At 34.5% G+C, this 15,033-nt stretch overlaps 1 protein-coding gene across 6 annotated transcripts in view; it reads right to left on the bottom strand.

The window, feature by feature from the left end:
- The window catches only part of L3MBTL4 (L3MBTL histone methyl-lysine binding protein 4), a 506,551-nt gene that overhangs the window by 214,316 nt on the left and 277,202 nt on the right, over positions 1 to 15,033 (bottom strand). For all 6 annotated transcript variants that reach the window (XM_074275355.1, XM_074275337.1, XM_074275383.1 and 3 more), the window contains exon 14: positions 4,878 to 4,980. In XM_074275355.1, the coding sequence (XP_074131456.1) occupies positions 4,878 to 4,980 (103 nt within the window). The remainder of the gene's footprint in view (positions 1 to 4,877; positions 4,981 to 15,033) is intronic.

Here is a 15,033-nt window from a genome sequence, read left to right as displayed (position 1 = left end):
AAAATTCCTTCTTCTACAGGAAGCCGCTACCAACTCTTCTCATTTCTAGTATCTTCTCTCTATTAATCATTTCCTGTTTATCTCATAAGTAATTTATACATAATAGACTGTTACACAGTAGACACCTAAATGGCATGTAAGAAAACCTATTGAAAAAGAATATCTGATTTTGTGATCACTTCTGATGTTATATAAAATATTCTATTCTAATAAAGCCCTCTTCTCTCTATGAGAAGGGGACTAAATTTCATCGTCTGTTCTCTTTGACTTTCAATGTTTTTCTTGATTATTCAGCATTTAACTTCATTTTATTGATATATTCATTTATATTGCTAGGGTCATTGAATATTATTTTCTCCATTCTTTTTATTTTGTTCTCTCAATTCATATAAATCTTCCGATAATTCTCTGAATACTTCGTTTCATCACTTCTTACTAGACAATAATATTCCATTGCATTCATATACCCCAGTTTTTTCAGTCATTTGTCAATGATGATCCACTGGTTCTTTTCTACTACAAAGTTTAACGATGAATATTTTGGCATACTTTAAACTTTTATTTCAATCTCTGATATGGACCACATGCCCACGAGTGGGATACATTAGGAAAATGGGGGTAGACAGTTTGTTTAATCATTTCTATTATATAATTCCAAACTGATAACCGGAAGAGTCAGGACAAATTCACAGATCCAATGATAGACAGCATGCCAATGTGTTGATATTCTCACAACTGTTTAATGTTAACTGTTCCATTTTTCATTATCTTTGTTAATTTGGATGATGTGAGATAACACTTTTCAAAATTGTTTTAATTTGCATTTTTCTTAGTTTTAGCAATTTGTAACATGGCTTCACAAAGTTATTTATTATTTGTCATTCTTTTGAAAACTGTTCATAATTTTGGAACATTTTTCTATTAGGTAAAAACTCTTGGTGTTACATGTTCGTGTTCATTTCCTATGTGTTTTAGATGTTAGACTTTTTACTTGATAAAAAGTTTTCTTTCCTTTACTAATTCTCTTCTAATTCAGTTTTTGCTTGTTTTATTCATGTAAAAGCTTTTTCATTTTAAAGAGTTGTAACTACTATTTACCTTTTATGGGAGCTTTTATTTCTTGTATACTTAAGAATTTTCCCAGTAGTCTGTAAAATTTCTTGTTTTCTTCTGAATCTTTTAATGATACAACTTTTTATATTCATGTTGAATATAAATTTTAATTTATTGGTTTTATAATATAAAAACTAGTTTATACATTATTTCTACTTTCTGGTTTTCTTTGTAATTTTTCTTAAAAAGAGATATTTTCCTCAATAATTTATATTTTTAGACTGATGAAATACCAGGCAACTATCTTTGTTTCTATAATCAGTTCCTAAATTATTTTAATGACTATTGCTATGTGGTGTAGTCAAAAGAGTAAGTGCTAGACCTGGAATCAGGAAAATGAGTTCAAATTTGAACTCTAGTTGTATGACCCTGGGCAAGTAATTCGCTTTTCTTAAACTATTTTTTTAATTTTTAATTTATGGTATAAGACAAACATTTACATTACAGAGTATAATAATAAAGACTGCACATAAAACTGAAAATCTGTAATTTAAATATATAATAAGGTTATCATGTATGTTTTTTCCCTCCTTCCCTCCTCCCCTTTATCTCATCTTAAAAATGTCTAAGTAACTTAATCTCAGGATATTTTAATTCTCTCAACTGGAAAAACAGGGATTAAAAATAATACCTACCTCCTAAAATTATTATGAAGACTGAACGAGATAATATTTGAAAAGCACTTAGCATAGTGCCTGGAAGAACATTTTGATTTTGTTGTTGTTGAGTAGTTTTCAGTCATGTCTGACTCTGTGATTCCATTTGGGGTTGTCTTGACAAAAGATACTGGAGTGATTTGCCATTTTCCTTCTCCAGCTTATTTTACAGATGAGGAAACAGGGGCAAACTGAACCCAGATTTAAACTCAGGAAAAGGAATCTTCCTGACTCCAGTCCTGCTCCCCAGCTGTCACTATTCCCTTCCCCTTCTCTACAGCTTTATAATGCATTTTGAGCTTTGACAATGGCAGGTACTCTACACAGCATTCTTATCATTTCCCAAAAATTCTAGATCTTTTGTTTGTCCAAAATATATTTCAATATTATGTCTATTTCTATATAATATCTGCTTGGTAATATGATTGGTATAACATTAACTGTAAATCCATTTTAGTAGTACTGTCATTTTGTTTTCTTAGTACAACCCAAACAGAAGTGGTGAATATTTCTCCAATTATTCAAATAGTTTATTTTTAACAACAGTGCTTACTTCTTTTCCAAGCATAAACATTCAATGTGGAATCACTATGGCATTAACTTTTTTTTAAAATTACATTCCTTACTTTCAAATATCTCATTCCCTGAGAATAGTTTATAGAAAGGAAACTGAAAGGAATTTTAAACATTTCAAATTTAGACATTCAAATATGCTAGGATTTTCAAAATATATAGGACTGGAGATGACAGAAACCTGAGAGAGAGAGACATGGGTTATAGGACTAAGCCACTGCAACAGTTTTTATTGGGGAATTGGGAATGAAGGTGAATGAACCAAGTTTCTAATTTCATTGGTATAAGGATCCTGGGTGAGTAAATATCCTTCACCAATTTAAGTAAGTAACTGTCCTACAGTTTATAACCAACATTGCCTGGGGCAATATGATGTTAAATGAATGTTTAAGCAATAATGGCCTTTATGGATTTCCAGAGGTAGGAATCCAAGTCTTTTTAACTTCAGAGGTGGCCATCTACTAAATCCTGCTGACTTGAAAGCAATTTTTAAATTCATGTTTCCTTGATTCATGTCTCTCTCCTTGTCTCTTTGCTGCCACTGAGAGAAAACACACTCCAACAATATGAAAAAATTTCTAAATAAAACATAGATACCATTTACAACATAAAAACTAGTATGTATTTTAAACTGACATATCAAAAAATATAGCACATCAACATTTTTATTTCTTTGGGATATATCAAATTATGAGTAAAATAATCAAAAGTAATATGAAAAACCCAAGCTAGAGATTATAGTCACAAAATGAAATATCTTTAACCCAGATAACCATGGCAGAATTACAATAGGTTCATTTAATTTGGGTTTTTAATTATACAAATGAGGTGCTTAGTTTAGTAACTAATATTCAGAGGGTAATGACCTGCAGTGAATATAAAGAGAACTAGTGGTTTTCAAAAAGATAATATATGAAAAACATTTAAATACCATACCTATGGGGTAGATAATTACAGGTAACTCCAGGAGAGCAACACTCTGAACTTCACTGTAAATACCACAGACTGCTACTTGAAATGAGTAAATGATTAAAACCAGAAACATGAAGATAGTCTTCCAGAACTAATTTAAAATTTCCTACATCTCCTACTCCATAGTAAGCTGACTTACAATTAACAGGAATTCCCAATAAATTATTTCCTTTATCTTGGCTGTAAAATATTATTAGAATTAAAAATGTTTTCAGTGTTCCTCTCCCTTTAATGTTTAGAGCTTTTCCCTCTCAATTTCAATTAAAAAAATCCATAATGTAAGCACATGTTCCCCCTTCATCCACATAAATTGCAATATCTCTAAAGTAGTTGCCTTAGTGGCCATCCATCTCCTAATGGCCAACCTTCTGAAGATGAATTTCCCTAAACTAAGAGGGCAAATATTATGGGATCCCATAAATCATCTTGGCTGTCCTCAAAGTCTTTCTAGGTTGATAAAACCCAACACAGAGCACGCTGTAAAAGCATAATTTTTGAGACTGCAAAGTCAACTCCATGCCACCAAGAACCATCAAAACTAAATATTAGTAGAGATCTACTGCATTAAATAAATTATTTTTATGGCAGCTTGAGCAAAGCTAGGCTTAGTTAATACCTGTGAATGTGGGCTTTAGATCATTTTCCCCTTAAATCTTGTTTTCCATCATAAACATTTGGGTCCGTTTCATAACCAGCTGCACAATGATAACCTCCCCTAGGATGAGGATCAGATGATTTATTTAAGTAGTTTTCTCCTGTATCAGGTATTTGTATCAACTGTTACATAAATTAATCAACTTCATATCTGTGGACCTAGAATTTATTTAAATCTGTATGTGTGAATCACCTGTGTGAATCACCTGACATTTCCTTTTCCAAATTACAGAATTCCCAGGAGTAGGAAGAAAGAGGGGGATCAGAATTGGTTCATTTATTTGCATATTCATTTCTGTATTTTATTCTTCTGAAAAACTGATAGTGGGAATATTTTTGCGATTGATTTTTTCCAGTAATTTTCCTACCATTATTTGCATTCCTGAGAGAAATAAGCTAATTGAGAGACAGAAATAGAAAAAAGAAATAAGAGGTGTAGAGGGCAAAAAAGCTTTGTGGATTCTCCTGGAAGGAGACACAGTGGGATCAAAGGAAGCAGGACTATGTGAAGACAGAACAATGGGTTGTAAGCATAATCCAGTTAGTATAAGGTCTTTCAGGTGACAATTAAAGGGCAAAGAAACTTCACAGAATACTAGAAAGGATAAAGGTCCAATGGAAAAATCAGAGGAAGGTCAGAGAATTCTAGGAGGCTATGGGAAAAAATGAGAAACAGAAGGAAGCCATGTGTATTAATTTGTATGAGAAGCACAAAGTTTCCTAAAAAAATTAGATGGGTTCTATGGGAATACAAGGTTTGATGAAGAAGAGAGAGATCAAATTACCTGATATCTGACTACCTTTGGATTTTTCTAAATTTATCTTAAGCCAAGACTTGCTATTAATCTGCACAGATTCTGAATCTATAATTGAACTTAATCACACACAAAATATATTTTTTAAAGGTACCTGTGATGTCCCATGTAGCTTGGACCTCTGATATGGCCTACTCCTCGGCATCCTAGGGTGGGGCAAACAGCTTGGCCTGGAGCACTTTTTTCATCTTTTTCTCCTTTGAAAAGTAAAAAAAAAAAAAAAAAAAAAAAAAAGTATATATATGTATGTATATGTATTACGTATATATATATATATATATATATATATATATATATATATATATATATATGTATTATGTGTATATATATGTATTGTGTATATATATATATATGTATATATAGGAATGTATACATATTTTAAAAATAAACTCTGGGTAAAGAAAATAGGAAAGACTAGAATACACAGATGACAACAAAAGTTCAGATTTTATCTTCTATAACAAGATTCCTTAAACTTTTTCCATTTTATGTCCGAGAAATTTTCATGCAACCTTGTCTTGAATCTGAGCAGAGCATGTTTGTGCATGCACAGTACAAAGTGCAAATGTTGTATATTCAGAACCAAGGCTGCAGTGAAGTTGTGGGATGCAACATGGGCGAATGCAGCCAGAAATACCTCAGATTCATTCCGTGTTTGATTCTGATTAATTTTTGGTCCGCATTCAGAAACTTTTTACTGTTGCCAACTTTTTTCTGATGCCCACATTCAGTTGCATGATTCCACATGGGATTGTGACCTACAATTTAAAGCATTTAAATGCGTATTACCATCTTCATCATCAGAAAGCTCTTATGAAGGATTAATTTGCAAAAAATCACAATATAGAATGATTGTAGTGATCTCTGCCCTCAAGGGTTATATAGTCTAAAAGAAAAGACCTCTATACACTTAATCAAATAACAAATAATAGACATTAATGAAATACACAAATTCATCTTTCATAAAGCTATTCCAAAATTTCCTAAGACATAGATAAGGCCACAGTCATTCTCCTTCTTATAAAGCTTCAGTGGTTCTCCACTGCTGCCAGCCCAGGAGGCCAAATCTAACCATTTGTCTGCTCATCCTGGCATTTAGGGACTCCACAATCTAGCTCTTATCTACTTTCCAGCATTTTATGCCAAATTATTCAGTTTTACTTATTCTACATCCAGACAATCTGTACTACATCTGAGCAGGTCATTCTTTATCCCTAAAATGAACTCCCTCTTTCTCATATGTAGCTGTCATAATCCTTATCTTCCTTCATAATTTACCTTAGATATCACCTCCTCCAAGCAGTCTTTTCAGAGACCTCTAGTAGACAAGTGCTCTTTCAATCCTTAAATATTCTTAGATTTTTTCTTTTTTTTTTGTTTTTGTTTTTTCTTTATAATGTTTGCTACCCTATAATGTATCTCAGTACATGTCAGAGTGTCCACCTCAAAGGAGAATGTGGCCATTCTGAAGGCCAAAGACTATTTTGTTTTTGCCTCCGTAAGTTAGCCAAGCACAGTACTTTTCATACAGTATGTGCTAATAGGGGGTATTGAACAGGACTGAAATCTGTAACGTATTAGGTCTCTACCATTGGCTCTTGCCTGTCATCTCTGCTCTCTGAGAGGCTAAGGCTGGTGAATCTTGAGCTCGAATTTTGAGCTGCAAAAGGCTAAGGCATTTCTCACTAAGCTCGCCTTCCATATGGTGAGCCCTAGAAATAAAGGGCCATCAGGTTTCCTAATGAGGTGAAAACTAGCCCAGGTCAGATAGGGAGCAGGTCAAACTCTCAAGCCAATCTGCCACTATCTGGTCAGTGTGAAGTGACTACATGCCCAACCTAGGCAAGACAGGGTGATTATTTTAAAATAAATAAATGAGCAAATAAATTTAATTTGAGAAAGGAACATATTTACTTTATCCCTTTCATGGATTAATATTGGCAAAAACCAATCTATTAACTAATTTAATTGGGATGGAGTTGAATTATGTACAAATCATTTTTTATATTGCCCAGACTATGATATATTCAAGTGTGCACAGAATAATTTTACATTCACACACCTATTTGCCTATCTATATCTAATGGGAGTCTTTTAGGGTGGAAGGAGAGGGATGGGGAAGAAAAAAAGGAAGAGGAAAAACATTTACATAATAACTTCATTTATATTTAAACAGTTTCCTCAAGAGTAAAACAAGGACAATAATAGCACAAGGTTGTTGTGAAGATCAAACAAGATAGTGCTTTTAAAGTACTTAGCACTGAGTAGGCACTATATATTCATTCCACTATCTCTTCCCAAATAGGAAATAATTTCCAGGAGCAGGGACACAAATAAGAAAAGGATATAGTGCTGTCCAGGAATGAGAATGCAAAGTCTCAGGGGAAAGAGATGGAATCTCTCAGAGCGAAAAACAAGTAGGTCCAGTTGTTTTGGGATAGAGATAGTGAAAGGAGAAATGAGAATACATTACTGAAATATAGGCCAGAGTCAGACTGATAAAGATGTTAATGGCCAAAAAGATGTGGCTGTATTTTAACCTAGAGGCAAATAGAAATAATGAAGCTTCTTAATCAGGGAGTGATATTATTAGACGTGTGTTACAGAACATCCATTTGTCAGCAGTAGAAAGGATGGATAGTGACTAGATTTAGAGATTCATTAAGAGCCTACTACTATAGTCTAGACAAAGGATAGCAAGGTGCAAGTGCAAAGGAGGACAGAGCTTCATTGGTTTTCTGTTGTCAAGCTTTCATTAAACATGCTTGTCCTAGGACTTATAAGTAAAAAAGATATTTAAAGCATCTCTTTTATGGTGGCAAAGAATTAGAAATCTAGAGAATACCCATCAATTGCAGAATGGGTGCACAAGCTGAAATATGTGAATGTGATGGAATACTATTGTGTCAAAAGAAATGAGGAAGGGGATGATTTCAGAATAACCTGGGAAGACTCATATAAACTAATGCAAAGTGAAGTAAGCAGAAACAGGAAAAAATTGTACATAATAACAACAGTACAAGGATTATTGGCTATAAAAGGCCTCTAATCAATGCAATGATCTAAGACTATTCCAAAGGACTAATATCCTATCTATCCCTGGAGAGAGAACTGATGAACTCTGAATGCAGGTTTACTTCATGTTTGTTGTTTGTTTTACAATAAAGATAATATGGAAATGATCTGCCTGATTTCACAAGTATAATTGATGTCATTTTGTTTGTCTTAGCAATGGCAAGAGAAAGAGATTGGAAAAATTTTTGAAAAACACATGCCCAATATAAATAAATAATACATTTGATAAAAAGAAAAAGGCTTTTTTTTCCCCCTTCATTTCCCTTCATATTTGCTGTTTTGTGAAAGGATATTCTTCATAAACTTTTTTTCCCTTCATTTTTACAAATGAGTTTATATTCTAAACTGGTGCTACCCTTGGCTGCCATACCTCTCCAAATGGCAAGGAATTCAATTTTTTTGGATAAGACAATTTTTAGATTCTTTTAAGGTAGCCCTTCTCCTAGCCAAAAGCCAACTGATCTACATGCATTCTTGACAGCATCCTTTCCCACCTTGCCAGCAGATTGCCCCAGAGCTATTTCCAGTTTCTATAATAGCTTTGATCTTCCCTTATCTATTGACCCCTTTCTTTGCTTCCTATAAACATAAGTACACTCACTGATGTTTAAAATACTTTCATTCTATCCTTGCAACTTGCTTAGCCATCATCAGGTATCTTCTTCCTCTTGGTGGCTAAACTCCTGGAGAGATTACTCCACATTGTGGGCCCTCTCCCTCTTCTCTCTCTCTTTTCTAAAACTGTGAAATGTTGGTCCTAATCTCATTCCATACTTCCCCATCAATGATCTCAACTGCAACTCCAATGGTCTTTTCTCACCTTTGATCTTCCCTGACTTTTCTATAGCATCTGATCCTATTAACCCCTTCTTCTTAGATAGTGTCCCCTCTTTAGATTTTTATGACATTGTTCTTTCCTGCTTTTTCCCTGCCTAATCCCTTCTCAGTTACCTTTTACTAGCTTTTATTCATATCTCACATACTAACCAATTGCTCAAGACTCTGTCTGGGCCCTCTACATTTATTTCTCCACACTATCTCATTGGGTGAGCGCATGTTTTGTGGGTTCAAAAATCATACTTTTGTTGATGATTTCCAGATTTATAGATCTTGCCTAACTTTTCTTTGAAATACGGTCTGCTTTTTGAGCATCTCTAACCCAGCATGTCCAAAACAGAATGCATCCTTTCCTCAAAAAAAAAAAAAACAAAACTGCACTTTTTCCTAACTTATCAGTGTCTGCCAAGGGGGACTACCTTCTTCCCAGGCATCCAAGCTCATAACCTCAAAGTCATACCTGATTCCTCACCCTCACTATATAGTCTGTTCCCAAATCTTGTGGTTTTACCTTTTTTCTTCACTTGCATAGCCAACACCCTGACTCACCTCATTATCTTCTTTGGATTACTCTATCAGTCTTCTAATTGTTTTATTCCTATCTTTCTTGTTCTCTCTATTCTAAATTATCCTCCACTCAACTGTCAGAGATTTTCCAACAGCAAAGATCTGACTATGTCAGCAACTACTCAATAAACTACAATGGCTTTAGTTATGTACATAATCCAAAATAAAGTGCTCTCTTTAGTAGGGTGAAGAGCTTTCAACACTGCTCTTATCTGTACAGTCAAAAACACAACTAAAATGACATATATTCAATACCTCACACATGACATCCATCTTCTGTCTTTGTGCCTGTGCTGGCTTTTTACCTTGTGATCTCAACCTTTTAGTTTCCATGTATTCTTAGAATATTCAGCTTTGTAGGTGGCTTTTCTCAGTCTTGTCCTTGTCCATGGCTGAGATTACTTTTTATCTATTCTACATATATCTTGTATGTTCCTACGTAAGTTCCCCCCACCCCATTACAATATAAGCTACTTGAAGGAAGGGACTGGGGAACTTTTCTTGGTTTTGTGTTCCACCATTGCATTTCTCTTTCTTATGCTTTGGAGTCAATTTATTTCCCCAAGATTATACTCACTCTGTCACAGGATAAGGATCTCCTCTTTTTGTACCTATAATAGTGCAGCTATGTGGCCTGCAATCAGGAATTCAGATCTAACCTCAGACACTTACTTGCTATGTGACTCTAGTCAAGTTACTTAATCTTGTTTGCTTCAATTTCCTCATTTGTAAAATGCACTGGAGAAAGAAATAGTAAAAACTTTAGTACCTTAAAAAAAAAAGCCAAATGGGGATACAGAATCTGACATTACTGAAAGGACTGAATAATAACATAATAGTTTAAGAAAATGTTTATAAATTACCCAAAAACCTTTGTGATTCTTAGAATACTCTGCCTCTTTTCCCATAATCTACCACTGCAACTGCAAAAGTAGACAAGGAATCCAGAGGACTGAGCACCATTTTATATTTTTCTTTCTTTGATAGTACTTCATAGGCCAAGGATTTATCACCAAATGGTTAGACTATTGGTAATGAGGTTTTGCATATCCAGCCAGGATGGTCCATCAAAATCAGAGCCAGTCTGTTTCTTATAATATCCATTCAAAGTCACCAAACTCAACCCTTTTCTAAGATTTCTCTTTATGTTAAGTGCCCCACTATCTTTAGTCATAAACAATAACCCTCCACTTTACACTTTGTGTCAATCCACAAATCCAATCAACTGCCAAATCCTACCTATCCTTCCTGCATAGCATCTCTCATATATTTTTCCTTTCTCTTCAGCACAAAGTCAAAACTTTAATTCAAGCTCTCATCACCATGCTTCTAAATGACTGCAATAAGTTCCTAATTATTTTCCCTTCCTCTGGATGTCCCCTCTACAATCTCTCCTCACTAACAGCTGACAAATTTATCTTTCAAAAGGGCAAGTCTGAATACGTCACACTCTCTATGAGGTTCTCTATTTCCTCTAGATCTGGGATTCTTAATCTGGGTTCTGTGAAATTCTCTTTTAAATAAAATATTCAATAACTATATTCAACAAAACTGGTTTCCTATGCAAGCTTACAGACTTTAATTTATGCATATAAAAATGTTCTTCTGGGAAGGGGTCCATAGGCTTCACCAGACTGCCAAAGGAATCTGCAACACCAAGAATATAAAAATCACTGCCCTAGATAAAACACAAATTATTCTGCTTAGCATTTCAAGTCTTTCACAAGATGGATTCAGGCTCTTTTCCTATCATATTCACTATGTAGTTCTCCTTAATTGCCATTATGTATTTAAAATATTTTATCATCATCCCTATACTTTTTTACACCCTCTTCTCCATATCAAGAAGTTACTCTTTCCTGTCTGCTTCCTGGAATCCCCACTTTGGTATTTGCTTCAAAAGCACAGCTCAGATATTATCTCTTATCAAAGGTCTCTCTTGACTTCCCCCTTATTGCAGTTGTTAGTCTCCTAATATGTTGTATGGTCATTTTTCAGTTGCATCTGATTCTCCACAACACCATTTGGGATTTTCTTGGCAGAGAGGTTTTCCATTTCCTTCTCCAACTCATTTTGCAGATGAAAGAATAGAGGAAAACAAGGTTAAGTGACTTGTTCAAGGTCATATAGCTTATTAGTGTCTGAGGCTAGATTTGAACTCAGGAAGATAAGTTCTCTATCCACTGTGTCACTGAGCTGCCCTTCCTCTCTTAATTAAGCTGCATTTATTTTATTAAGCTGCATTTATTTTACATTTCCTTATCTAGGTACATGTCTTTGGCTCCCCTTCTTGCACATCTGCAATCCATAATTAGGATCTTAGATTTGGAGCAGAAAGGAACCTCAGAGGCTGTCTAGTACAATCCTCTCATTTTACAGATGAGGAAACTCCCAGACTTAATAAATATCTGGAGCAAGATTGGAATTCAGATCCTCCTGACCCCAAGGCCATCCCCCTATTGGCAATGGCATGTCCTTTGAAGGAAGGAATTATATAGCTTTTATCCCTTATTTCTCCAAGCCTACACCTGGTGATTATGAAATACTTGTTGAATTTCATTTCTAGTACAGCAGGACCTGGTGCCATAGGGCATAGAGTACTAAGTCAGAAAAACTCATATTTCAGAGTTCATATTTAATTTCAGACACTTACTAGTTGTGAGACCCTGGGCAAGAAACCAACCCTGTTTGCCTTAGTTTCTCATCCGTAAGATGAGCAGGGGAAGAAAATGGTAAACGCCTCCACTATTTTCACAAAGAAAACTCCACATGGACTCATAAAGAATTGACTGAACCATAAAAACAACAGAACCTGCTGAATCCAAAGTTAAGCTAGACCAATGTATCCTCTGTGTCATATGTAGGCAGCAGACCAGGATTTTGAAAGTAGCAAGGTATCAGTTGAAAAAATTATCCCTGAAGGGGAACCAAATGCTATTGTATAATCATAAACGTTTTATCCCATTTTATGAAAACATTTTCTTCTTGTAAATGTTTTTATTCCTTGATTTTTTTACCTTTCCTGAGTAGGACATTTTAAAATTAATATAATGCTAAGCTTTGTCCTTTGTTAGTTATATCATCTTAAGTACATCTATTAATCTCTTTGGGCCTATTTTTCTTCTACAGTAAATAAGGAGATGGCCCAATGCTCCTTATATTTCTAAATCCAAAGACTTACATCAGTGAAGTGCTTGCTAAAGCATTACTGAATTTTCCAAAAAATTTCCTTGACAAAAGTAAAGAACAGAAGAAAAGATATCCTCGAAAACTCCAAATTGTATGAAGAATAAAAAAGTACAATATTAATGCAACATTATTTCATGGTTGTAATTATAAGTAGGACATATGGTTCACTATTTCTCCAAGCAGCTGAGTACATGAAATCAATGAGTGCACACAATGATGTTATTTTATATGCCCGTTCTGGAAGTAAGCAATATTACTCTGAAAGGCAGAAAAAAACACAAAATATACCAGCCCTCCAGATCATATGAAGCTGTCCTACGTAATGTATGAAAGGAGAGATCCATATAAGCCAGTGTAGACTCAATACACAGGTGATTTCCTTGTCTCCAGCAAACAAATAAGGAAATTGTCCTCTCATCTCATTCAGAATTGACCAGAAGTGCCAACCCTGATAAACGTAAATGGAGTTTATTATGATCTCCAGACTGGGATAGCAGCTGAGGCCATTTCTCATCTACTCTAGCCTGGTTCTCTGTCTTCCTTGGAGGATGGAAGAGTTCCCTCTTTTGTTTTGCTGCTAGAATCATCTGATTCAATGTAAAATGAGAAAACTGACATTGATTGAATCAAATGAAGATGCTTTAATGGATGTGATGCAAAAGGATCTCTTTCATTAAAATTTCCAGATAAAAATTGGCCAGTGACAAGAAATAGGAGAGGGGGAAGAAGGATGATTGTAATTATGTCAAGGCTAATTTCCCACTGCTAGCAAAGTATTCAATTTGGCTTGATTCTATTAGCAAATTTTTCTACAGAGACAATAATATTAGTGTTGGGTAGCAGTATCAGTAGAGGTGACATTAAGCTTGCAATGCCGTTTTATCAAATAATTACACTAGCTTTGAGTGAAAAAATTAAATGTACTTAAAGGTCATAGACTACAGAGACATCTACAAACTCAGAATTATCAAATGTCACACTCCCTCCCCAATTCATTTTTGTCCCCACAAATGATTAGTTCACCTAATTTAAAATTTTAAAACAATTAAAACCCACTTATGTTTTGTTTTCAATGAGTCAGGCATATGGTGGATAGGTTTGGAATTTTTTTCTTTGGGATATTTAGATAGTACATGCTATTCAGATTTTTAATGAAATAGTTGCCTTTAACTATGGAGAAATGCAAATAAACATTTTTCAAACCAAATTTATTGGCTAATTATAAACATTCTCAGTTTCTCCAAGAATTAGGCTTAATAAATATCTATTGTACTAGATTAATGAGTTTCACAAAATTCCATAATAAAATCCAGTAACTGTTTCACTCCAAGTGTTCAAAGTGTTATGGAATACATGAAAAAAGGAGAAAAGAACTTGATGAAATGGATAAGTCATGAGAATTCAAGAAATTAATTCCCTAAATACCACACATGCTCCATCGATGAAATGCTACAAGATAAGCCACTAAATTAGAAAAGTAGTCAAGTAGAAAAATGTAATGCTGGCTATATCTTAAGGAGGAGGCTCATGGTCTTTCAGGTGTCAAGTTGTGACCTTTCTGACAGCAGGGGATGAAACAGAAAGATGGTTAGTCATATAATCAATGGCAATCCACAAAAAAAGAAGCCAGTAGTAGAACCAAACAGATTTGATGAAAATGACCTAAGACTGTACCGGATTGACCAAAATTAGGTAAAGAGTAAAAAGAAGACAAAGAGATTGTAAAGTTGTCCTGAAAATTCTTTAAACATACTTAGCACAATTGATATACTGGGGAACCAGAAAGATGAACTCTGTTAACATTAAACTGTTCAGAAGGAAGTCTTCTGGCTAAGAAAGAATGGGATAACAGAGAGAGTATCTGTTAGAATCTAGAGGTTTTTGTTTGAGTCTGAAACTCTGAGAATAAAATATCTGAAACATCCTAATAAAGACTCCATGCTAGGGTGAAGCAAAGGTTTTACTATTGTTTTATCTGTATAAAGATGGGGTGGGCAGAGAAAATATGTTGTTGTGTCGTTCAGTCAGTTGTTTCAATTACTTCTGACTTTTGTGACCCCATTTAGGGTTTTCTTGGAAAAGATAATGGAGTCATTTGCCATTTCTTTCTCCAGCTCAATTTATAGATTAGGGAACTAAGGACAACAGGATTAAATGACTTTCCTAGTGTCATATAGCTAGGTATTATCTCAGAAAAAGCAGTCTTATCACCAGGTCTGTCACTCTCTCTGCCATGCCATTAGCTTATAACTTTCAAAAATAATGGAACCAATCTGTCCTAATGCTAATAAATTTGGCTATGGTTTGGATAATGAAAATAGATTCACCTTCACAAAGGGCATCACGAAAAGAGCTAAAGGTTATCTGACCTCCCACTTCTTCTATAGCAACCCCAAGAGTTGGTCTTGCTAGGGAAAAACTCCTTAGATAAAACACATGTTCTTTATATCACTGTTTCAGCTATCACATGATCAGAATATGATAGGATCACAGACTCATCCAGAAGAGGTCCTAGGTAATAATTAGCTAAGCCCCTTCATTTTATGTATGAAGAAACTAAAGCCCAGGTTTGCATTTCCATT

The sequence above is a fragment of the Sminthopsis crassicaudata genome, chromosome 1, assembly GCF_048593235.1.
Source record: "Sminthopsis crassicaudata isolate SCR6 chromosome 1, ASM4859323v1, whole genome shotgun sequence".
Classification (NCBI taxonomy): domain Eukaryota; kingdom Metazoa; phylum Chordata; class Mammalia; order Dasyuromorphia; family Dasyuridae; genus Sminthopsis; species Sminthopsis crassicaudata.
Note: the sequence above shows the minus strand (reverse complement) of the source record. Positions and strands in the feature narration are given on the sequence as shown.